General features: G+C 39.7%; 1 protein-coding gene across 6 annotated transcripts in view; it reads right to left on the bottom strand.

Moving 5' to 3' along the window:
* Positions 1-26877, bottom strand: part of cped1 (cadherin-like and PC-esterase domain containing 1) — a 279536-nt gene that overhangs the window by 141771 nt on the left and 110888 nt on the right. For all 6 annotated transcript variants that reach the window (XM_072267562.1, XM_072267559.1, XM_072267558.1 and 3 more), the window contains exons 8-15: positions 25745-25817; positions 19112-19279; positions 16720-16824; positions 15727-15896; positions 14805-14863; positions 13815-13844; positions 5293-5479; positions 3401-3569 (exon numbers count right to left, since the gene is read on the bottom strand). In XM_072267562.1, the coding sequence (XP_072123663.1) occupies positions 3401-3569; positions 5293-5479; positions 13815-13844; positions 14805-14863; positions 15727-15896; positions 16720-16824; positions 19112-19279; positions 25745-25817 (961 nt within the window). The remainder of the gene's footprint in view (positions 1-3400; positions 3570-5292; positions 5480-13814; positions 13845-14804; positions 14864-15726; positions 15897-16719; positions 16825-19111; positions 19280-25744; positions 25818-26877) is intronic.

Consider the following 26877-nt stretch of genomic DNA (forward strand, 5'->3'; position numbering starts at 1 on the left):
ATAGAAGCTACATTGCAATGAACTCTACAAGTTTCAAATGAATGGCCTTGAACTTAATCCAGGATTACTCAAATATACCACTAGAGGGGAAGTAACTTCTCTTGCTTCTGCCTTTGTAACCTTCAGCATAGTATCAGCTTGCATTGAACCTTGAATATCCAAATGGGATTAAACATAAAAGAAAACTAGAAAGAAATACCCCGGATTAGAATTTGAACTGATTCCGACTGTACGTAAAGGCCACATTGCTGTCAGTGACCTTTTCTGTCTGTGCATGATGCCAGTTGTGTTTAATCAGTGTCTGAGGAAGACTCTATCGGTTCACATTGTATTTATCTTTATGCTACTGGAACAGGTGTTTGATTACCAAGGGGACAAGCACGAAACCTGTTGCTCACTCACTAACCAATCCCGCCAGTCTACACGACAGAGAATCAACCTTGTGCTTTGAATCAGCAGAGGCAAAATAAAATTGTAACAGCTGCATCTTTACTATCAGTGGAACCTTCCATCAGTATGTACAAACAAATTACAGTAAAAATAATTTTCAGTCATGGGAATTAAAACAGTTTTCCAAGCACATTGAAAATGTTTGATCAGAAGTCAAGCAGATTATAGTCGCACACTACAAATGATTTTTAACATCTATTAGTTAAGCTAAATATTGTTGTCAATATTCTGCGTGGAAGAGTTATTGTGTAAAATGAATATATTACCTAAATTTATATATCTTTTTCAGGCATTGCTTGTTTTTATTCCTAAATCTTTCTTTGATTCTCTTGACTCTATTATATCTTCTTATATATGGAAGAATAAGTGTTCTAGATTAAATAAAATTCATCTTCAGAAAGATAAAAAGAATGGAGGATTAGCCTTACCAAAATTTAGATTTATTATTGGGCAGTTACTACAAGAAATCTTACATTTTGGTTATATTACATTAATCGCGAGGATTGCCCAATGTGGGTTTTTTTTAGAAGCTAACTCTGTTAATAAATTTTCTATTACTTCTCTTCTTAGATCCTCCCTTCCTTTGTCTCTGAGTAAGTTAACTGATCATCTGGTAGTTAAACATACTATGAGAATTTGGATACAATTCCGAAAATATTTTGGCTTATTGAGATTTTCTCTTTCGAGTCCCAGTTTTTCTAATTATTTTTTTAAACCCTCTATGATTGATGTGGCTTTTAAAGAATGGGATAGATTAGGTATTAAATGCTTTCGGGATTTGTTTCTAGAGAGAAGTCTCTTTTCGTTTGAACAACTGTCAACTAAATATAGTTTACCCAAAACTCATTTTTTTCAATACCTACAAATAAGAGATTTTTTATGGTCTCAAATAAGTACATTTCCTAAAAGTCCTGATAAGAATCTACTAGATGTAATTTTTAATTTGAAACCTTTTTACAATGGATCTATATCTAATATTTATAATATGCTGTTGGGAATGAGAAGTGTTCATTTAGATAAAATTAAAAATGTTTGGGAACAAGATTTACAGACTTCAATTTCTGAGGAAACTTGAAATCAAATTTTTAAATTGGTTAACACTTCATCGTTATGTGCCCGCCACTCTCTCCTACAATTTAAAGTGGTCCATAGGGCTCATATGACCAAGGATAAATTGTCTCATTTTTATTTAGATAGATCTCTGTATTGTGATAAATGTAATAATGGAGAAGCTTCACTCATTCATATATTTTGGACATGCCTGAGGCTTGGAAAATATTGGAAAGAAGTATTTCAAACTTTCTCGATACTTTTCAAAGTAAACTTTAAGCCTAATCCTTTGACCGCTTTATTTGTTATTGTTGGAGGAAAGGATATTATTTTGGAGCCATCTGACGTGCACATTTTGGCTTTTATGTCTCTTATGGCCAGAAGGATGCTCTTACTTAAATGGAAAGATGTGGCCCCTCCTATTCATGCTCAATGGTTACGTGATATGATGTCATGTTTAAATTTAGAGAAGATTCGATGTTCAATCTCTGAATCTATTCAAGACTTTCAAACATTGTGGGGACCTTTTTTGAATTATTTTCAAAACCTTTGATTTGCTGTTAAAGCACAGATGATGCCTAATCTTTTTTTCATTTTTTTTTACTAATCAGCTTCGGTCTTGGTAGTGGGTTAGATTTTTTTTATATAATAAAATTACTATATTTCAATGTTATGAATTAATTAATCTGTATGAATATAGGGTAAGGAGTCTTTATGTGCAATTTAGTATAATGTATTGCTATATATTTTTTTCTTGTACTCTATTTTTATATGTAAAATTAATAATAAAAATATTGGAAAGGGCAGAGTTATTGTGAATCAATAGCAAGTAATCATTTATCAGAAAAAATTGCAAAATATACAAATTTTCAATAAAGAAATAAGTAATAACTTCAGCTAATAATGTCAAACCTTTTTTTCCTCCCAAAGATTAACAAAATAAATAAATTATGCAATGATAATTGCACTTTAGATTTGTATAGTTCTCATTAGGTTTTAATATAAAAGTTAGTCATTTACATACACATCTGAAGTTAGAGTCTATGAAAAAGCATTGAAAATACATAGTCATTAAAAAAGAAAGCAATACTAGAAGTTATAGCTACATATACTTTTTGGCACAATTACTGTATCGCCTAAATAGAAAACCTCCAAGAGGACCACAGCCTTCTTGAGGTTTGGAGGTTTGCATGCCTCAGTGACCTCAAGCTGGCTGGATTCAGGGCTTTATGCTTTGACCCTTGGTAGGGTCACCCATCCGAACAGGTCAAATGATAGAGGCCAGACTAAGAGTGTTCCACCAGTCCTCCAGGCTTGGGGGTTCAGCTCAGGGCTAATAATCCTGACTGGTAAAGCAAGATTGTTACAGAAGCAGCAATGAAAGCCACTTGGGTGGCGAAGGCCAGACAGAGATGAAGGACCTTCATTGCTGCCCTAAATACCAGTCGTGTAACAGGCAGTAACGAAATAGAAAAATCCAGATAATTTAATTATCCTCCTCCAATTTTTAAACTACTTTTAAGACCTTGTGTATATATTATTCATTTGCAGAAGGGATCCAAACTGTAAAAAACTACTTCATGCTGCTCTAGCAAAGTCTGATCCTGAATTACTTATTGTCTCATTTCCTTCAGAGCTGTTGTCTTCTGGTTACAAATAGCTTCAAGTATCATGGAGCCTTTTCTACCAATGCCGGCACAGCATTATTCACAGATACACTTCGTTTAAAACTGTTAATCTGATTAACTTTGTTTATTTCCTCTATTTGAGAACTATGCATTCACTTCAGATATGAAATATTCACTTCAAATATGAAATACCATTCAATTATTCACTTCTCATCAATGGTTGGGTGTAAAGTCATATCTAGTTGTCAAAAAAAACACATTGAAGTGATTACCTGCAAAAAACTGCACATGACACTTTCATCAAATACAGGCAGACTGGGGCGGCTATGGCGGTACACATTGATGGTGTAGGTTGCTACAATAGCAGGTTTGGCACGAGACTCGTCTGACACCAGAATATGGATCCTGTTGTTTCCAAGGCCAAGAGGATAGTTTGCAAAACTGAGGTTAAGACAAAGAAAAACGAATTTGTGCAACATGCTGGTACCTGGAACTTCATCTAACAACAGAGAAAAAAAAACTACTGATAGAAATGTGAAGACAACTACTTTGGGCTGAGTGATGGAATACCAAGACATTGGTGGGAACTGTCCAGAGTCAGCAACACCCACTCCAACATCACCCCCCCCCCCAATAAAAAACATAATGGAACATAATGTGCTGTATAGGATAGGCACACATAACATGGGCAGTGTAATAACTACAGGTGCCTTTAGATCAACACATGGGCATGGCAGGCGAAATTGGCAGTAATACTATGGAGAACAAATTAAGTGTCTTTTCGGGAACAGTGATCCAAATATTAGAAATTCATGCAAAAGTTGAAAATAGTTTAGTTAAATTCTGAAACTAGGGTACAGTACTAGATCTAAACAAGGCAAACTACAAAGGCATGAAACATGCAGTGACTTCTGTAGACTGGGAAATGACATACCAAGATATGATAGTACACAAGCAATGACTCACGTTTTAAAGGATTATAAAATACCTCATTAAGTCACAGAACACCAGAAAAACCAAAATACTAGAAAAAAATTGTCCTTACTGGGGATGAGAAGTTGAAGGTAGAATTAGATCAATAGGGAAAAGGGTTATAACATTGCTGAACAGAAGGGAAAATACAATAATTGAGAAAATTTTTTAATTCTGCCAATAATCATAAAAAATTAATAAAGGAAATAGAATACCAGAGAAATACAACTGTTTTTATGTAACAGCCTGCAAAAACAGATATTTAAATGAAAAAGGCTAGGAAAAGTTAACATAGCCCCATACTGGTGACGGTGGGAGAAATGATTCTAGGCAATGAAGAGATGGCAGAGCAGTTGTGTCTATTTTCACATAGTACAACACAGAAAAAAAGGGTATAGAGTGAATGAGGAGATGAAGGAAATTGGCTATGGTTAAAAAATATAGAGATACAGTACCTTTGGGACTGAGAGCTTTGAAGTTCATGACACCTGATGATACACATCCTAAGATTTCAACAAAATTGCTCATCTCTGGCAGTAGAGGATGTAATCTTTCTAAAACTCCATTGATTCTAGAAAACTTCTGGTTGATGTGAAGGTAACCAAGTGTAACAAACACACTTAAGAAAGAAAAGGACCCATATACCACATTGCCTAACATCCACAGAAGAAAACTGCAAATACCTCTAATTAAGGAGGTGATAGTGGAGCACTTAGAAAATAATAAGGTTGAGCAAATTCGATATAGATTTTTGAAGGGGAAGTAATGATTGAGAAGGTAAGAATTATTCTGGGGTTGGGGGAAGTCAGTGAGTGTGGTGAATTTGGATTTTCAAAAGACTTTATAAGTGCTACATGAGAGGTTATTAAACAAAATTTCAACAACTAGATTCAGGATAATATTGTGGTTTGATTCAGATTTGGTTAATAGACAGAAAACAAAAAGAAAACCAAAGGCTATGTCTAGTGGATTGCTACAGGATCCGGCACTTCACAATCTATATCACTGAGCTTGCTGAGGGGCCCAAATTTGTCAATTACACTCAGTTGTGTTGTAAGGGAAAAATAAACAGCTTTTAGAGATACAGATTGCTTTGTGAATGGGCAATGGCAAGTTATTGAAAGTCATAACTAATAAAAGGTTTTGAAAGAAAAGACAATTTTATGCTACTTTTATGAAGTGCATGATGTACCTGGATCCCTTTTTCTCATCCAGATGTACCTGACAGTGGCAGTTGGCTGCTTCTGCTTTTATCTTTATTATTTCCACATCAAATAGGACCTCCGAGTAGTACACTTTGACCTTTGGTGTAAAAGTGGGATTCAGTTTCAACTGTGGTCTAGTAAGAACCCAAGAGATGTATGTCAGGGTATGTTTGGCTGCATAAAACAGAAAGGAAATGATAAAATAATTAATACTATTTAAAAAACGTAAAAAAATATAGCAGAAGGCAACAAAGTCACTTGATATCAGTTGATGCCCTTTAGTAACTCAATATTCATCTTTTACTATTGAGTAATAATCTTAAACAAGGCGATTTGCAGCATAGAGATCAATATTTTAAATCAAAAATAATGACAATTCCAGCAAGTTCTATCAAAGTCTAACCTTGGTGGAAAAGTTGGAAGCAACACTCAAAAACAGCAAATACCATACCTGCATATACGAGGCCTTTACAAAATAAACAAATGTGTAAGCAGGAGGAGACTGAATTGCCATAGGAATCTGTTTCATTTTTTACTAAGATCATAGCTGATCTAATTCTGGTCTCACAACACCTCTCTCTTCGATTCCCTTGCCATTTAAATGTTTGTCAGTTTCCACCCTGAATACGTTCAGTGACTCCAAAGTTTCACAACCTCTTCGTTCCCACATCCATTGGAAATGAGCAGCAATCCATATCCTGAAACTTTGCCCTCCTTTGCTCTAGGGGGAATATCTGCTCAGCTTCAAACTCATCAATCCCCATATCAAGCTGAGAAAATGATCTCTCATTCTTCTGTAACGCACCAAGCCCACCCTTCACATTTTTACCACTTCTTCCCGGAATCAACAGTGACCCCTCTCCATGTTAGCTCCAATGCAAGCATATTCTTCCTTTCAACATTGAGGCCAAAGCTGACATCATACTTCATGGTGCAGTAAACGTGAATCAAAGCTTCCCTTAATCTTTTTACTCCATACCCCTTTACAATGCAAGCCAAGATTCTAAAAGCTTTTTAAATTAATTGTCATATCTGCATGTTAACTCTTTGAATTTCATGTACTCGATTCCCTAGATCCCTTTGCATTGTGACATAGTCTGACTCTGTTCAAATAATAATTTGCTTTCTCGTTCTTCTTTCCAAAGCAGAATACCTCACATTTCCCACATTTTATTCCAGCTGGCACTCACTCACTTTACAGTTGCCGTTCTCTAGATTTGCTAAGTATGCCCGCAGAAAGAAGAATCTCAGGGTTGTATGTACTCTGATAGGAGTTCTATCTCCTTCTGCAGACTCTTTCCATCCTTCTCACAACTTTCTAACCCAGCTCACAACACGCTGGAGGAACTCAGCAGGTGCGGATTATTTTGTGTTTCTAACCCAGCTCTTATTTTACAACAACAACTTTAGCCACAGTGTACTCCACCTCCACACTATCATTATTACAGATTGTAAATAGCTGATGCCTCAGTACTGATCCCAGTGGCTCTCGATAGCCAAGCTGAATATGACTCATTTAGCCTGACTGTGGGTTTTCTGCTAAATAGCTGTTCCCAATGTGGCATCCCAATGCGAAACACATTCCACTTGTTAAATAACATTTCACAGTGCACCATATCATATGCCTTCCAAAAACCTAAATATACTCTGTATTTATTAGTTTCCCTTTATCCATCTTTTATCGATCTTACATCCACAAAGAATTCTAGTAAGTCAGTCAAACTCAATTTCCCTTTCATAAAGCCATGCTGACTTCGCATTATAATCTAATTGTTTTCTAATGCCCTGTTCATACCTCTGTAATAATGGATTCCAATACTTCCCAATGGCAGATGTCAGGCCAACTGGTCTATAGTCTGCTGATTTTTCTCTTCTTTCTCGAATAGTGACGTTGCATTAGCGGCTTTCAATCCTCAGGTGATCAAGTTCCCTAATTTTTGATATCCTTCTTAGGTGTCAAGTACAAACTTACTAACTAGAACTGACTTAGAAATTAAATTACTGCATTCATGCAAAACTCCTCAATTTTACTGGATTTTTCAGATGCTACCTGAAAGTCAACCTGAAGTTAATATTCTAGATTGGTGTGGATCTCAATGAAAACCACAAATGGAAGTGTTCCTGCCATTCAGTCCGGGTTCTTTGGGATCATCTTAAACATAGCCAAGAACATATGCTGTGTATCAGAGTCATTGATCAGTTTGATATCTGATGATTTATTAGATTCAGTTAATAGAGCAAAGCATCTCATGTTTAAGAGTTTCAGATGATGTTAGTGAAGCTCAGCGACTACTTGTTGCTGGCAAGTAAAACAAAGGAAACAACTAAATACTTTATTAATCACTCATCTTCTGGTAACTGATCACTGCTAACAAAAGCCTGTAATGTCCCTATCGGAATTGAGTTTTTGAACCTGGCGTCCTGTACCACCTGGTGTTTCGTGGTGTGAACTGAAGTCTCGAAGATGTAGGCCTGTCATGGCGAGGCGTGTGCTGGACTAATCAAGGCGGCGGAGTCTGGGCTGGAGAGTGGAGAGATGAGCCAATGTTTGGCCATTGCTGGAGGGATTTAGAGGCAATTTGACGTGGCAGAACCAAGACGAGGCAGAGTCAAAGCAGAGCCCAGGCCCGAAAGCGAGGAAAGACACGAGGTTTGATCGATTTAAGTATCGAACCAAATTGGGAAGGTAGGGTACGGGCTGAACTGAGATGGTGTGGCCTAGGCCCAAGAGCATATTGAAGCGGCAGGGCCCGGGATGAGAGCAAGGAGCAACCTGAGGTTTGGATGACTTTAACGCCAGGCCAGATTGAAAAGGACAAGGTGTCAGGGCCAGAGGTGAGGGACGGGCTGATTCAGTTTGCTGCTGCTCGAGGATTACTCGTCTCTGCACTGAACTGAGGCTGTGGCTTGCAACTGATGGGTTTTTGTGGGCTCAGTTTTGTGACCTTCAGTCCTAAAGGCTATTTGCTTACTCTTATTGTTTGCATGATTTGTTTTTTTCTCTGTACATTGTGTGTTCGTTCTTTAGTTTCAAGGGTTCTAGTACGTTTCTTTGTTTTATGGCTGCCTATTAGGAGACGAATCTCAAGGTTGTATAAAGCATACATACTTTGATAATAAATGTACTTTGAACTTTGAAGTTTATGATAATAACTGAACAACTATAGAATTACTTCCTTATTATTGATCTTTCTTATCTTTTAGGCACTTGCTTGGCAATTTGAAATACTTTGCTTTGTGAAATAGGATCTAGTGCTTTCACAGCATAGATGATGAATAAACTCCTCTTGGGCCTCTAGCCGGATACAGGTATCCTGAAGAAGATAGAGTTTTTCATCGAAACGTCAGTTATAATCAATATTTGTACCCGGCTGGAAGCCCGAAAAGAGTTTATTCGTACTTTGCTTTGTGTTTCCAATGTAAAAATGGGCACTTCAGGCTATGGAAAAGCTGGAGTTTAATAAATCAACAAATGTCAAACTGATCAGTGACTCTGATTCATAGCAGTTCTATACCACAGGGAGAGGAAAGACTGGGGAATTCTACCTATTGGTGGGACAATGGTGAACGCACTCACCTTCTGGCAACTTTCCTATGTTGTTAGCACTATAGCTTCATTTAAATATCAATTCTTTCCATGAAATGTTCTACCAATGCTGGCTGTGAATCCTTGATTCTGATAGCTATTGATATTTTACTGTACAATACCAGTTCTGAATTTTTGTTGCAAACTCAGCCGGCTCCATCATGAGTGCTAGCCTCGACAGAATCGCGGGCATTTTCAAGAGGTGATGCCCCCATCATTAAGCAAAACCACCACTCAGAACATGCTCTCTCCTTATTTCTACCAGAGACGAGGTACAGGAGCCTGAAGACGCACACAGCTTCTTCCTGTCTGACATCAGATTTTTGAACGGACAACGAACCAACCCACGAACACAAGTTCACTATTTCTGCAACACACATCAAAGTTGCTGGTGAACGCAGCAGGCCAGGCAGCATCTGTAGGAAGAGGTGCAGTCGACGTTTCAGGCCGAGACCCTTCGTCAGGACTAACTGAAGGAAGAGTGAGTAAGGGATTTGAAAGTGGGAGGGGGAGGGGGAGATCCAAAATGATAGGAGAAGACAGGAGGGGGGGGATGGAGCCAAGAGCTGGACAGGTGATTGGCAAAAGGGGATACGAGAGGATCATGGGACAGGAGGTCCGGGAAGAAAGACAAGGGGGGGGGACCCAGAGGATGGGCAAGAGGTATATTCAGAGGGACAGAGGGAGAAAAAGGAGAGTGAGAGAAAGAATGTGTGCATAAAAATGAGTAACAGATGGGATACGAGGGGGAGGTGGGGCCTTAGCGGAAGTTAGAGAAGTCGATGTTCATGCCATCAGGTTGGAGGCTACCCAGACGGAATATAAGGTGTTGTTCCTCCAACCTGAGTGTGGCTTCATCTTTACAGTAGAGGAGGCCGTGGATGGACATGTCAGAATGGGAATGGGATGTGGAATTAAAATGTGTGGCCACTGGGAGATCCTGCTTTCTCTGGCGGACAGAGCGTAGATGTTCAGCAAAGCGGTCTCCCAGTCTGCGTCAGGTCTCGCCAATATATAAAAGACCACATCGGGAGCACCGGACGCAGTATATCACCCCAGTCAACTCACAGGTGAAGTGTTGCCTCACCTGGAAGGACTGTTTGGGGCCCTGAATGGTGGTAAGGGAGGAAGTGTAAGGGCATGTATAGCACTTGTTCCGCTTACACGGATAAGTGCCAGGAGGGAGATCAGTGGGGAGGGATGGGGGGGACGAATGGACAAGGGAGTTGTGTAGGGAGCGATCCCTGCGGAATGCGGAGAGAGGAGGGGAGGGAAAGATGTCCTTAGTGGTGGGATCCCGTTGGAGGTGGCGGAAGTTACGGAGAATAATATGTTGGACCCGGAGGCTGGTGGGGTGGTAGGTGAGGACCAGGGGAACCCTATTCCTAGTGGGGTGGCGAGAGGATGGAGTGAGAGCAGATGTACGTGAAATGGGGGAGATGCGTTGAGTGCACTACAATTTATATATATTTTTCTTATTGTTAATTTATAGTAATTTTATGTATTGCACTGTACTGCTGCCATAAAACAGAAGTGATCCACAGCAACAGTACAGTGCAATACATGTCAGTACTATTAAACCTTATTCTGATTCCTATCTTTGTTCTAGACAGCAGTGATAGTAAGAGACGTTGATAGTTCAAATGATGGCTTCGGTACATGGTAACACAGCCAGCACCAGCAGAACATTTCATGGAAAGAGCTGAAACTTAAGTGAAGCAATCATGCTAACAACATCAGAGAGCTGTCTGAAAGCAAAGGAGTTCACCACTGTTCCACCAACAGGCAGAAATTCCCCATTTTTCCTCTCCCCATGATATGTGAGTGCAAATCTCATCAACCCACAGCTGTTGGTGCCCTGTGCAAACATTCCCAGGTTCATTGCAAATACCTGTCACACAGAAGTATTGGACATCAAATTTTGAAAAAAAAATTGGCATGCTCAGTTGGTCCATTATTAAAGGATTTGTCGTATGGTGTACGAAGGGCATAATCTGCATAACTGGGAGCTTGGCAAGTTCTAATGTCACTCTGTGAGACTTTGATGTTTAATCACTGAAGAGCATGGAATGGAAAGAATGACCTGCCTTCCTCATGCAGAATGCATTTTCAGGGAAGCAGTGGAAAGATGTGACGTGAAAATACTGGAGAGGGGTTAGGCAGATATTTCAGGGTGTACATGTTAAGCTCTTGGAACGGGTCAGAGCTTTTTTTAAAACCCCACCTAGTACTTTCTCACATTCTTTCTGAATGTTTCTCTATTGCAAAGCTTCAAACTGCTGTCAGCAAAAGTCCCTCTTTCAGGAGCTCATCTTTTTACTGTATATCTCAACCAGTACGCCCGCTAGTCAAGAGACTACCATTGCAATTTTGAGAAGATGATATGCAAGTTTATTTTCACTACTATGCTAATTATTCCTGTAAGCGTTCTGACCATAACTCTGTAATCATGCTTCCAATTTCATGATAAGTGTCCCAAATTCCTACATAGACCCTTCAGGTGCATTTGTACATGCTGCAAAATCAAGAATTGGTGTGGTTTGAGAAATGTATACAGAAAGCTCATTGTAATATTGATGCACAGTGCTGGAGACACAAGAGACCCCAGACTTTTGTGGAGACCTCAGAGCAAAATAAAAACAACTGTTAGAGGATCTCAACAAGGTCAGACAGTCATTGGGTATATTTTAGGCAAAGATTGATAGATTCTTGATTAGTCAGGGCATGAGGGAGAAGGCAGGAGATTGGGGCTGAGAGGAAAATGGATCAGCCATAGTGAAATAGTGGAGTAGACTCGATGGGTCAAATAGCCTAATTCTGTTCCTATATGTTGTGGTCTTCTGTAGCAAAAGTGGACAATCAATGTTTTGGGTTCAGATAAATGGTCTCAGCCTATAATATCATAACAAGTCTCCACTCTTCACAATGTCCTGAAAGAATAGAGAATCTTGTTCTAAGTATTTGACACTGGCAAATCCCACTTGCCAGAGAATATTGTGTCAGGTCAAAGAGTTCCAACTTCCATCAGCAACAACATGATTTCACCACCAAGCACATTTTCCCCTCCCCTTTCTGCGTTCTGCAGTGATCACCCTCTCCCGTGACTCCTTGATCTACTCATCTCTCCCACCCACCCTGTCCCTCCTCTGGCACTTTCCCCATAAAGACACAGGGTGTAACAACTGTCCCTACACCTGGATCCTCACCACCATCCAGGGGCTGAAACCCCTTTCCTGGTCATACAGTCTTTCACATGCATAACCTCTGGCATTATTTATGGCATTTGATGTTCTGTTGTGGCCTCCTCTACTTCTGTGAGACTGGATGCAGACGGCTTCACTAAATACCGCACTCTGTCCACTGTCGCCCTCTTGATCTCCCAGCACCCCTTTTAATACTCTTCCCCATTCCCTCTCCAACATATCTGCCCTCAGCATCCTCCTCTGTCAAGATGAACAATAGCATCATGGGTAGCCAACAACACAGTGGATTAACTTTGAATTCTCCACCCTCTGGAAATAGCCCCACCGTTTCTTGTCTCTCTTCTTCCAATCCCATTGGCCCCCACCTGCATGTCTCTTTCCCTTCCTCCACCCCCTCCATCTGCTCATCACCCACACCACTGCCCCCCTGTATTCCATGCTCCAGCTTTCCCTCTTAGCACATCATCTTCAGCCCTTTGTCACTTCCTCCCAGGTTCTGGCGCTATTTCTCCCATCCCTCTCCCATCTACTTTGCACCCCTCCTCACTGGATCCACCTATCCTCTGCCAGCTCTTGTTCCACCCCTCCTCTCCACACTTTTAAACTGTCCAGCTCCATCTTTTGGTCCAGTTGAAGAGCCTCAACCCAAAACACTTCCTTCCACAGATGTTGAATATCACCCTGCCATCCCACTCCCCCAGCAGTTTGTGTTTTGCCTAAGAGACAGGAGGATTGATTCTCCCTTTAGCAACAACAGAAGAAACTTGAGCAAGATCATTAGGCAAGGATTGTTAGTTTAAAATATATTTGCGATTTGTTTTAACTTTAAAATTAAAACCTCTCTTTGTAATCTTCAAAAGAATTTAAAATCTCTAAACTATCTATATTAAGCCATTTAAAGTGCTCATAGTTCAAATGCTTTAGTAATTAGAACTAAAGATCAGTGGTTAGAATTATTTTAAAGTCTCTTTACCTAATTAATTTATATTCATTGATTTTATGCTTAAATAGTTTACCAGACATTTTGAGTGATAAAGAAGTATTCAGGTTGACAGTTCTGGCTAAGTGTGGGGTTATAGCTTATTGAACTATTAATACATTTTTCACATTCTATGAACAGGAATTCCCCATGTGATATCCAATAATGACATGCAAGAGCATACTGTACAAGGGACCTCAACATGGGGAATTCTCCCAACAGATTCAGCAGGTCCCCCTGGAAGGATGTCCAGAGGTAAGTTCAATCCTTTTCTTTTTTTAAAAAAAACAAAGGAGGTTGCCACAGTGATCCTGTCCCATCCCCGCCCTCCACCCTTTTTATATCATCTATCTGTCTTGTGATCCAGTTGAAAGTTCTTGACCCAAAATATCATCTGTCCACTTCCCTCCACAGATACTGAGTGTCTCCCCAGCATTTTGTGTTTTGCCCAAGTGATGGGAGGAGTGATTCTCCCTTTAGCATCAACAGAAAGAACTTGAGCAAGATCCTAAGGCAACAATAGTTAATTAAAAATATGTTAGTGATTTGTTTTAACTTGCATGTTAAAAAAAAACTTTCACTCTAATCTTCATAAAAGTGACTGACTATAATTCTGCCCCATTAGGCATTTACATATAAACATTATTCACCACCTTCTAGTCCCACTGTCAATAAATCTAAAAACATGTCAATATATGTCAGTTACTGTCAATTGAACAACACACGAGAAACACTTGTTACCTGTGCTGCAATTGTTTGGTTTGTTCTGACCTGCAGAAAAATAAAAAAAAAATTGTCAATTAAAATGATATTTCATACAATGGAACGTTTAATTTGTTTCAGAGGAAAAATAGATTCAACTCCATGCGGGGTGAAAATAAGTCTCTGCTCAAGGAGGTGAAGGCTGTCCTTCCCTCCACTAGCCTGCAGGTCACCCTTGGGCAAGGTGCAGCACCCACTCAGCCCCCGCCCCCCCCCCCCCCACCGAGCAGGGTCACGTGAAGCCATGGGAGCAGGTGGTGAATGGTCGCATGAGCAGCTGATGCATGTCACAAATCCTGGCTATGTGAGCACTGATGCCAGGTAGACATTCTCTGAAGATTAACACTATTATTCTCTGAAGAGCATTGATAATAACTGGGGTCACTTGTCTTGTAAAGATGCTGCCCCAGAAGAAGGCAATGGCAAAACACTTCCGCAGAAAAAATTGCCAAAAGCAATCATGGTCATGGAAAGACCATGATCGCCCTCATCATACGACATGGCACATGATGATGATGATATTGATACTCTCATGATTCTGCTTTCCAGTTTTCTGTGAACAGAAGTGATTTAAAATAAAATAAATATTTCTGAGATATTCCTTGAAATAAATCAGATGACTTTCATATTTCTATATGACATGCAATGAAGCTGTTTGGCCAGATTCGCTACCAGCTCTCAGAGCACCTCCAGTGTTATTTCCTCATTAATCTCCCTGTAGTCTGTGCCCATTAATACCTCACTGAATCTCCTAACAATTACCTACACGAGGAACAATTTCTAGTCTCCAATTAACCTATCAACTAACTCATCTTTGCAATTTTGAAAGAAACTGGAAAAACACACTAACTCCACACAGAAAGTCACTAATCACCCCATTTTAAAGCTTCAAAAAAATAGAATCAACTCCTAAATGCTAGTATGATTCAAAATAAAAATATTTTAATGGAACATTAAAGAACGTTTTACCGATTTTGGTGTTGTCAATCTTTACAAATGTATGAGGTGGTACAGTCTGGAATGGTTCCCTATTAGGAAAAGGAACACAATACAAGCAAGTTAGTTGACCACTTTTTTTAAAAATCCTTCATACTTTCATTATTACACATTTCCAGTAATTAATGATTAGACTGAATTGATGTGGCCTGGCAGTGTACTCTTTCTCTGTTTGAGGGCAATAAGACTGTTTCTTCTTGATGTGATCATGAAGAACTAATTACAAAAAACCTGATCACTTTAATACTGTGATCCCTCAAAACTGAGTTCCTGTCGACAGGAGAACCTCACTAAAATCCCACTGCTTTTTGATACTACTTTTACATACGTACAGTGTGTGACTCTGGTGAGTTCAAACTTCTATTCAATTAGTTTCAGCAGCACCAGAGAAGTGAAAAACAGTGACACTAATTTTAAAATGTAACGATTGTATAGATAAATCAGAACACAGAACCTTCTTATTTTACAACTGAAGTATACACTTAGTAGTGTAGATAAAACAAGTCGATGGCATTAGAAGAGTCCCTCATAGGAGAAAGTAGAACAGTAGCCAGACAGTGATGGGTGAATATTGAACCAGTTTAATGTATATAAATACTAAAAATGCTGCGAACATACAGCAAATTTGGCAGCAACTGTGGAAAGAGAAATATAGGTTTAGGCCAATCAGTGAGTTAACCCTGGATTACAAACATGTAGCTGCAAGAACAGCATTTAACTTTTTCTCTAACTTTTCCATTCCACTTCGATTGAGAAGATTATCCCACTCTATAAATGACCCTCTCAAATCCATACTACGCCACATCGATGTGTGTAATAAACCAGTACAGGATCTGGTGTTCTTAACAGTACTTTTAAACTATTAAAATAATGCAGCATCCAGATTTTTTTTTACCATTTGAAGTCATTCAAACTGTCCTTCAGGTGAAGAGCTTGGAATTGTTCTTGTAACTCTGAAAGAAGCAGATGCATCTCTCGAATAGATCTTGTCCTGGCCGTGCTATCAAACTTGTGATATAATGCATATAATATCCTTTGGTAATCTGGATTAGTAGATGGATAAAGCTGCAGGGGAAACAATTAAAATTATAAATAAATTCATATTAATATGTGTAATTGTCATTCTCAAATTAGTTTGCCCCATTTTAATTATAAGAATACATTATTTGAAGGACAGAAAATATTAATGAATAAGTAATTGGTGTTTCGGTTACAGTTTGATAAAGGGTTTCAAATTTGGCATGCCTGCCATCCTGGATCTGGCTCACTGCCCAATCCCACTTGCTATTACTGGATGCAAAGGGCTGCATGTGTTGACCTTCCTCAGCAAAGACGTCCTCATAAGCAGGAGCAGGCTACCATGGAAAATAAGCATCAGATATTGTATCTTGACACACTGCTCCCAAATGCCCCTTTTTAAAACAGAGATTTTAATGGTCTTAGAGTCAAGAGACGTTTCAAAAGCTAGGTAAATAGAAATATACATTTTAAAATGCACAAATGTAAACAACTTACTAAAGAAAAATCAGCAAGTGTTTCTCTGCTCCCTCGGGAGTAGCAACCAAATTAACTGAAGAACTCTAACTTGCTCTTGCAGCATCACTAAGCTCAAAAGCATGTCCAGTGGGTGAGTCTCCACCCAGCTCTAATTGGACTTTTGCCTTTCATCTAAGCCATGCTGTGCAAAAATGACTGAAGTCCATTGGTATCATGTTGGAATTCTGGTCAGCCAGCACAATTTGGGCCAAGAAAAGCTTAAATGGGTAAGCCTGTCACAGACTGGATTTAAGTATAAAATAAGGACTTTTAATCTGAAAAACTCCAACATTTATTAAGCCCATCATTTGGTTCTAGGTAACAACATGGCCTTAAAATTGTATATACCTACCAACTGAAACTTCCCTTGGCTCTTGAATTCCACTTGAAAGTGACTAATGATTGTTACATCTCTTGCACTCAGACAAAGTTCACGTTTCTGGAGCCAGCTGTTATTCTGTAATTAAAAATAATGGTGAAAACTAGTTAATGGTTAAACCAACTTGACAACAAATAAAATATGAACAGAAAATACTGGAAATACTCAGGTAGTCAGGCTGAATCTGAGGAGAGACAGGGAAGTTAATGTTTTGCACTGAAGAGCCTACAACAGAAATTTGAGATTTGACTGGGTGTAATAGAACATAGAACATAGAATAGTACAGCACAGTACAGGCCCTTCGGCCCACAATGTTGTGCCGACCCTTAAACCCTGCCTCCCATATAAGCCCCCACCTTAGATTCCTCCATATACCTGTCCAGTAGTCTCTTAAACTTCACTAGTGTATCTGCCTCCACCACTGACTCAGGCAGTGCATTCCACGCACCAACCACTCTCTGAGTGAAAAACCTTCCTCTAATATTCCCCTTGAACTTCCCACCCCTTACCTTAAAGCCATGTCCTCTTGTATTGAGCAGTGGTGCCCTGGGGAAGAGGCGCTGGCTATCCACCCTATCTATTCCTCTTATTATCTTGGACACCTTTATCATGTCTCCTCTCATCCTCCTTCTCTCCAAAGAGTAAAGCCCTAGCTCCCTTAATCTCTGATCATAATGCATACTTTCTAAACCAGGCAGCATCCTGGTAAATCTGCTCTGTACCCTTTCCAATGCTTCCACATCCTTCCTATAGTGAGGTGACCAGAACTGGACACAGTACTCCAAGTGTGGTCTAACCAGAGTTTTATAGAGCTGCATCATTACATCACGACTCTTAAACTCTATCCCTCGACTTATGAAAGCTAACACCCCATAAGCTTTCTTAACTACCCTATCCAACTGTGAGGCAACTTTCAGGGATCTGTGAACATGTACCCCGAGATCCCTCTGCTCCTCCACACTTCCAAGTATCCTGCCATTTACTTTGTACTCTGCCTTGGAGTTTGTCCTTCCGAAGTGTACCACCTCACACTTCTCCGGGTTGAACTCCATCTGCCACTTCTCAGCCCACTCCTGCGTCCTATCAATGTCCCTCTGCAATCTTTGACAATCCTCTACACTATCTACAACACCACCAACCTTTGTGTCGTCTGCAAACTTGCCAACCCACCCTTCTGCCCCCACATCCAGGTCATTAATAAAAATCACAAAAAGTAGAGTAATTACCGACAAAAGGCAGACAAAAAGGAAAAGAAGAGACAAGATGGAAGCCAGCATTGATGATAAAGGATTCAAAAGATAAAAAGACTTGAGAAAAGAACAAGGATGGATTATAGCGGTGTGGTGCGAGGAAAAAAGAGTATGAGGGTGCCAGATTGAAGTGTAAGGGCCTTAACATGAATGGACTCCTGACTCCACATACTTTATAATCAAAGGAAAAAATAACCTGCTTCAGTCTGGTCAGTGAAGGTCTAACTGTGGCTCATTACCTCTTCTAGAGGGAATAGTTTCTCACCACATGTTGGCCAAGTGCCGATATTCAAAAGATTAAATAGTTTCCTACTACTCAAAAGCCCGGTTTTCCCTGTTGCAATAGCTTTTTTTGTGGTTGGTTATTTAATAATAAATTATCCCTCCTGCGTTTTGAATCATTCCAGTGGTGATCAACACCATAAAAGGAGTGTAAAGGCAGCCGTCACTAAATGGAAAATACCATTTGTGGCAGTAGTTTGATTACTAATGCCATCACAAACAAAAAGATGTTACTACTTCCAGCAGTTTGTTAATCACTCCAGAACAAGGGAGGTCGAAGTATTTATGACCATTTACTTACACAATGAAGAGATTGAGGAGTATAGAACATATCGAACATAGAATAGTACAGCACAGTACAGGCCCTTCGGCCCACAATGTTGTGGCGACCCTCAAAACCCTGCCTCCCATATGACCCCCCCACCTTAAATTCTTCCATATACCTGTCTAGTAGTCTCTTAAATTTCACTAGTGTATCTGCCTCCACCACTGACTCAGGCAGTGCATTCCATGCACCAACCACTCTCTGAATAAAAAACCTTCCTCTAATATCCCCCTTAAACTCTATCCCTCAACTTATGAAAGTTAACACCCCATAAGCTTTCTTATGCAGACACACCATGTAGTTGTTGCAGATCTCACAACTCCACTGATGTATTTCAGGAGTTTTGATGCATACATGAAGGGGGAGATTTAGAAAGAATAAAGTAGTTCAGGAGGAGGGAGAAACTCATGTGGAATACAAAGATAGGCATAGTTCCCAAGGTCAAATAGCCAGTTTCTCCTATTTTAGCATAATAGAATAACTGATCTAAAGACTTTCAAAATCTTACCTTCAATCTTGCAGATCGATGTACATTTTCTAAAGCTTCGTATAGTTCACTTACTACAGATGCACCCGATAACAGCAGCTTGAAAGTATCTTCCAGTAGGAAATCTTTGGTGATGCGATCTGCAAAAGCTATGTTATCATCTGCTTCAAAGACAGGTTGTTGGTGTACCTACAAATTAAAATATTAGCTTATAGTTCTTATTCTGACCACCTCAAAATCTTCATGGTACAAACAATGGTCAGATTGCGTTTAAATTTCTCAGAGAAAGACCAGACTATCAGATAATACAGACACCTGACATGTAACCAATTTGACAAATCCATAAACTAGGAGCAACTTGATTAAAATGTCAACTTCTCAAACTATTCCAGAAAATGTCCATGAAACATTTGGTATCACTTATCCAACAGAATTTCTCGATTTGACAATCGAGCTTGTAAAGAATTTTTATGATCATCATTAAAATATTTTGAAGGTTTTGTTATTCATAACTTATTCTCAAACCTGCAGAAATCTTCAAGTTCCTTACAATTTAAGAATTCCATACAATCATTTTAATACAAAAAACTGGAATAGTTTAAAATGTTCCTGTATTTACATCATTAACACACTGGGTATATTGAAGCCCCGAGGATTTAGCTTGAAATCTAAGCCATGGTTATAATTTCTGGGCTTTCAGTGATTTGCTTTGCAATTGTTTTATATTTTGATCTCTGTAATCTGCATTCTAAGTGAATTGTTGGTTGTTTCACTATTTGATTTTAGGGCTAGGGCCTGGCAGAGCCCTCATGTGGGCATGGCCCCATTCTGCATAATGACACAGCAGCAATAACAGAGGGAGAAGGTCTGAGATTGGAGCCAACGATAGAAGACATCAGCCTCGTTGCTATTACAGCAGCAACACATTAGTGTTTGCTTTATCATGAATTCACTATTCCACCATAAGCAAACACATGCACAGGGACGTTAGCCAAGAATTTCCCTTGGCAATGTTAATCAAAAATTAGTGTACATTATAACAGTGCAGCATAAGAGCAGGCCCTTAGATGTGCCGAACTAGTGTTATACCACCTAATCCCATGATCCACATCCCTTCATTGATTGTGTATCCATATACCCAACAGCTTCTATCATACCTGCCCCTATTAGTAAGTAGATGTTTGGCATAGCATCATGAGCCGAAAGGCCTGTATTGTGCTGTAGGTTTTCTATGTTTCTATCACCACCCTGGTAGTGTGTTCTACTACTCTGTGCAAAAACAACTTGCCCCACACAGCTCCTTTGAACACTCACCTCACCTTAAATGCATGCCTTCCAGTACAGTATTAAATACTTTGACCCCGGGAAAAGGATACTCACCATTTATATATGTTTCTCTGATTTTATAAACTTCTATCAAGTATCTGAGGTATCTTGGCTTAAATGGGAAAATATATTTTGGCTATTACAGCATCTTCAGCTGAAAACCTAATTAGAGTACAATAATAACATTCAAAAGATACTTGGACAGATACAACGAATGAGGGAGGTCTAGAGCAGGGGTTCTCAACCTTTTTTATGCCATGGGCCATTACCATTAAGCAAGGGGACCTTGGACCCTTGGTTAGGAACTCTTGTTTTAAAGGGAGATGGGCCAAAAACTGGGACTGGCTTAAAAGAGAATTATGTTTCCATATTGTATTACTCTATGACTAATAAAAACAAAAAAAAACAGATGCTGGAATCAGAAAATACGGGAAATATCCAGCAGCTCAGGCAGCATCTATGAACGAGAAACAGTTAAATGTTCAAATTGAAGAGCCCTTGTTAAAAATGAGCAAGGTCTTTGCCCTGAAGCATCAGTTCTGTTTCCTTTGCATCGATGTTGCCTGACCCATTGAGTGTTTCCAACATTTTTTTGTTTTATTGTAATACAAACGTGTACAATTTATAACTCTATATGTAATGCACACAGATTTATATTGGACTCTTAAACAAAACCACTTTTGGCTGGCTCACATGTGCGAGATGATACGGGACTATTTTTAACACATTGCCTGGCCTTCAACTCAGCCCAGCCTCCCAAGTCAGGAAGTGAAACTCATTTGATCTTGGGTCTCCTGTGCTCTGCTGGCCTCTAGTGAGCATTAAAAGAATTTTCTTTACCGTGTAAGGAAGGATGCTGCACTTAATGATGGCATGTAAGCCATGATCCAGAACAAGCAAAGAAGCCAATCAAAGCAAAGAACAGTGTCAACCAGACTGGATCATGAACATAATAGTCTTTATACATTTCTTGCCACAATACTGCACCTCATCTCCCACAGAACTCCTGGGAGAATTGGGCAAGCATTCAGAATATCCTATTAGCAGGACCTTGGAATCAAGGAGATCTGGCTCCCGCTCCGTTTGATGAGTACGGAGGGACTTATGAGGCTAATGTGGGAATCACAGACCATTCCCTGGGTGGTACAGATAATCTTGATGGGATGGGCGGTCTGGTAGCCTCCTCCTGCCACTTACATGGACTTGTATGTGCTCCCCACACAGTACCAAAATGCTCCTGCATTATGTTGAACTGTCATGGGTCATTGGAGATGTTGCACTTCTTCCTCAAGAAGGTTTTCAGCATGTCTATGGGGAGCTGTCCAGGAAGTTGAAGCTTCTCACCCTTTCTGCTGCTGACTCTGCATGAAGACTGGTGTGTGTTCTCTCAACTTTTCCTTCCTGAAGTCCACAACAAATTCCTTAGCAATGCACACAAAATGCTGGGGGAACTCAGCAGGTCAGGCAGCATCCTTGGAAATGAATAAAAAGTTGACGTTTTGGTTCGAAACTCTTCATCAAGACTGAATTCATTGTATGGCTGATGTTGAGGGCAAGGTTGTTGTTGTGACACCATTCAACCATCCAATCTACCTTGTTCTTGTACGCCTCTTCATTCCCAACAAGGTTCTGCCAGCGACACTGGTATCATCTGCAAATTTATAGATGGCGTTTGAGCTGTGTGCAGCATACAGACATACGTGTAGAGAAAATAGATTAGTGGGTAAGCCTGCATCATTGAGGAGTGGCTGTGTTGACCTGTACTGTCTGTGGTCTCCCAATTAGAATGTCAAGTATCCAGTTCCGAAGGTCTGAAGCTTGTTGGTTAATACGGAGGGAACTGTGGTGTTGAATGAATGCCAAGCTGTAATTGACAAATAGCAGCCTGATGTAGACACTCTATTAGGCACACCTGTTCACGAATGCAAATACCTAATCAGCCAATCATATGGCAGCAACTCAATGCTTAAAAGCATACAGATATGGTCAAGATGTTCGGTAATTGTTCATACCAAACATCAGAATAGATAAGAAATTAGATCCAAGTGATTTTGACCATGGAATGATTGTTGGTGCCAGACAGGGTAGTTTCAGTATTTCAGAAACTGCTGATCTCTTGGGATTTTTATGCTAACAGTCTGGTAAGTCCCGAAAAGCACGTCCTCATCCACACAGTTCTCAATGAAATCACTAACAGTAATAACACTGACCTGTGTTACCTAGCTCACTTAACGAAAACCCACCAGAAGTGTCGTGTGTTTAATATTTCAGTAATATTTGAGTAATATTGCAAATATATTGTTTGATTAAACGTTTCTTTATAGGTTATATTTTATAGTATGTGAATAGCATGTGTCATCACACCACCACAGCATATAGGTGCACCTCACTTGAAAGGAAAATGAAACAAAGACCCGTTCTCCCGGGCTCCCGTCTTTTTCTTACAATTAGTTTCTTATGTTTTGGAGTTATAAAACATAACAGTGGCAACGAGGAAGTTTCAAACAAACCCAAGATGACTACCTACCTGCTGAAGCGCATGGCATTAAAGTTCTTAAATAAACGCTGAGAGAAACGGTCATGTCAAAAAAAAATGCAAAACATGTTGTTTGGAAGGGAAGAGTCACTCGAGTAAAAACAAAAAGCCAGAAGATGGACAAGTTCATGGGTTCATAAATAGTGATAGTAATCATAAATAAAGAGAGCAGAAATGGCTCGTTACATCAGAATGATAGAGGAGTTCAATAACACAACAGATAATTGGATATTGTGCATTGAATGGATTGAGCAGTATTTTAACGCAAATTGAATAGCCAGTAAGAAATAAGTACCAGTTTTGCTGAGTGCAAAGGGTTTAAAAAGCATACACTTGGCTTAGACGTTTTGACTGCTCCAACCAAACCAGCCAAAATGAGCTTTGCTGATACATAATGCAGGAATATTTAGGACCAAAACCAGTGTTGATTGCAAAACTCTTTCAGAAACAAAATCAAAAGGAAGGGGAGTCCATTTCAGCGTACATGGCTGAACTGAAGAAGTTGTCTGAACATGGTCAATTCAGTAATGGGCTTAATGATGCACGCGGAGGTCATTTACCTTGTGCAATCATACAAGAAAGCATTCAAATACACTTCCCAACTGAAACACAACTTAGATTTAAAAGAGCAATTGAAATTGCTATATCAATGGATCAGCATCCAGAGACACAACTGAGTTGCAATCAGCAATGAAAGTAGCACGTGAACAAAATTGCAACTTCTAAACAGAAACCTCTTGGCCAAACAAATTGTGTTACCATTGTGGCAGGGGCTCACATATACTAGGCCAAGATAGGCTTAAAGGTGAAACTTGCGAAAAAATGTAGGACATGTACAAAGATTATGTTGGGCAGACGAAAATAAATGGACTGCACAGGGAAGAGAAAAAGCTAAAAAGTCAAGTTGCCATTTCAAAAGAGAGCACTAAGCTGCATGCTGTTGATGACAAATATGATGACAGTGACACAGACCCGAGATTTAAAATGTGAAAACTAACAATAGACAAGCGATATGGCTTACCCCGAAGTAAAGAGCAAATCAATTAAAATGGAATGGGACATTCGCTTGACTGTTTCCGTAATTCTACAAAATGAGATTGAATGGTACTTCAAAAATACTGAACTGACGCCTACAGATGTCCAACTAAGAATTTATACTGGACAAAAGATAACTCATACGAGGATGACATTTGTAACAGTGAAATACAACAACCAACAAGCCACAATGGGCTTTATATGTAGTAAAACAGGAGGCCCAGCATTGTGGGGCTATGACTGGCTGAGACAAGCATAGCCTGATTGAAGATCCATCCACTTCCCATGTAATAGAGTCAAATGAAAGCAAATTAAGAAAGGTACTGGATGATGCCACAACAGTGCCAGGGCTGACATTGAAAAACTCAAACATATCAAGGGTAAAATTGTGTGAAATTAAAATGCCACACCCAAGTTTTACAAAGCCCATCTGGTTCCTTATATCATCTGTGATAAAGCAGCCAGTGAGGCAGAAGGAATTCATTGCAAGGTCATGTGGAACCTATAGGCATTGTCAGTGATCCCAATAGCCAAGAAGAATGGGTCTGTCAGGATCTGTGATAATTTTAAGGTCACTATCAACCCAGTGCTGAAAGTAGATCAATATCATCTGTCCAGGGTAGAAGATATCTTTGCAAACCTTAAAGGAGGCAGACACTTCTGCAAAGTAAACTTAGATGAGGCCTACCTACCGATGGAGGTAGAAGATGAGTCCAAAGTGTTTCTCACCATAAACATTCACAAAGGGCTTTATCACTGTAATGGTTTATTATCTGCATCTGCACTCTGGCAGAAATCTACAGTAAGGCTGTCCTGTTACCTGGATGTCACCATTGTTACTGAATGAGGGTAACAAGGAACAACTCCAAAATCTCAAGACAATGCTAAAAAGATTAGAAGATTATGGCTTCGGAGCACAACTTATCAAGTGTGAATTACTTAAACCAAGCATCACTTACTGCGGTCACACCATTGATGCCCAAGGATTACAAAAGTGTGTTGAGAAAATTCAAGCAGGCCACAGGTGCAGTCCGTTTTAGGATTTGTCAATTACTATAATAGGTTCCTAACTGTGCTCCACCCCTTGAACTAATTACTGTATGTTGGGAAAAATGGCAATGGACAAAGCAAAGTTGAGGTGACTTTCCAAAGGGTAGAGGGAATGGTGGCATCACACTTTGCAATCCACATTGTCCAGTGATGCTGTGTTCCAAATGCAATACAGAATCCTAATTCATGTATTTTAACCACATTTATTAGGTTCCTATCAGTTTTGCTCCAACAGATAATACAGAAATAGAGGTTCATCAATTAGTACCCTGAATCTTTCCAGTTCTGTGTTAACAATTCCTTCCCATGTTTGTAGAGATATAACAGTTGATGGGCTTCTCACAGCAGCTTCTCACAATCCAGACCCTTCTGCCCATAATCAGAATTCCCTTGAATACTTGAACTGTAGTTTTATGTTCTTGTTAGCGTAATAATTGACAAACGTTTGTCCCATGGGAATGACTCTGCATTTGTGGACACTTACTGTAGAACATACTGAGTGAATATGAAAGAATTTAATTGTGCACTTCAAACAACAAAACCATTAGAATCTGATCTCTGAAGTCATAAGCCCCAAGTAATGCATTCATTCAGTTGTACATTTGGACACTTCCTGCAAAGAAAACGTCATAGCTTCGCTCAATTCTCCCAAGGGAAACAAAACGTTATTTAAATATTAAAGCGACTAGTGATAAAGTTATTCTTACCTCAACAATCACTGGATAGAGAGATGAACCGAAGCTAAGATCAAAGGCCAATAATTGAAAACACGAACAACATCTGAGAAAAATCAATTAACATCAACTTGTTTAACCATCATAAAAAGTAACATGCAAAACATTTTAAAAAATCTATCATTCTATATTTGAAGCCAATTTTGTTCAACTAATATATGAAAATATACTTTTTTTAACATAACACTATAAAGCATAAGAGTTGACCAGCATTGTTTTTGTTTTTGCAGTACAATGCTACTGCAACCTTCAAAAATATATATATATATTTTAAATTTCAAAAATAGTTATTGACCTTTGAGCCCAATGTTCTGTACTGGGTGTCAGATGTGGGAAGACCTGGAGACTCCCAGCTTCCTGGACAGCCACATCTGTGCCAGGTGTGTCAAGCTGCAGCTCCTTAGGGACTGGGTTAGGGAACTAGAGATATAACTCAATGACCTTCATCTGGTCAGGGAAAGTGAGGAGGTGATAGAGAGGAGCTATAGACAAGGAGTGACACTGGGGCCTTGGGAGACAGATAAGTGGGTAACAGTCAGAAAAGGGAAGGGCAAGAGTCAGATACTAGAGAGTACCCCAGTGGCTGTCCCCCTTAACAATAAGTACTCCTGTTTGAGTACTGTTGGGTGGGGGTGGGGGGGACAGCCTACCTGGGGGAAGCAACAATGGCCACAATCTCAGGATTACTGCCTGTGCCACGCAACAGTGAGTATAGGAATAGATTGAAGTGGAGGATAAGTGCATGGCTGAGGGACTGGAGCAGGGGGCAGGGATTCAGATTTCTGCATCATTGGGACCTCTTTTGGGCAGGAGTGACCTGTACAAAAAGGACGGGTTGCACTTGAATCCGAGGGGGACCAATATCCTGGCAGGGAGGTTTGCTAAGACTATTGGGGAGAGTTTAACTTAGAATCGCTGGGGGTCAGGAACCAAACTGAAGAGATGAAGGAAGGGGTGGTTGGTTCACAAATCGAGAAAGTTTGTAGACAGCATGAGAGGGAGGATAGGCAGGTGATAGAGAAGGGATGTGCTCAGACTGATGGTTTGAGGTGTGTCTATTTTAATGCAAGGAGTATCATGAACAAAGCGGATGAACTTAGAGTGTG

Source organism: Mobula birostris, chromosome 9 (assembly GCF_030028105.1).
Source record: "Mobula birostris isolate sMobBir1 chromosome 9, sMobBir1.hap1, whole genome shotgun sequence".
NCBI classification, from domain to species: Eukaryota; Metazoa; Chordata; class Chondrichthyes; order Myliobatiformes; family Myliobatidae; genus Mobula; species Mobula birostris.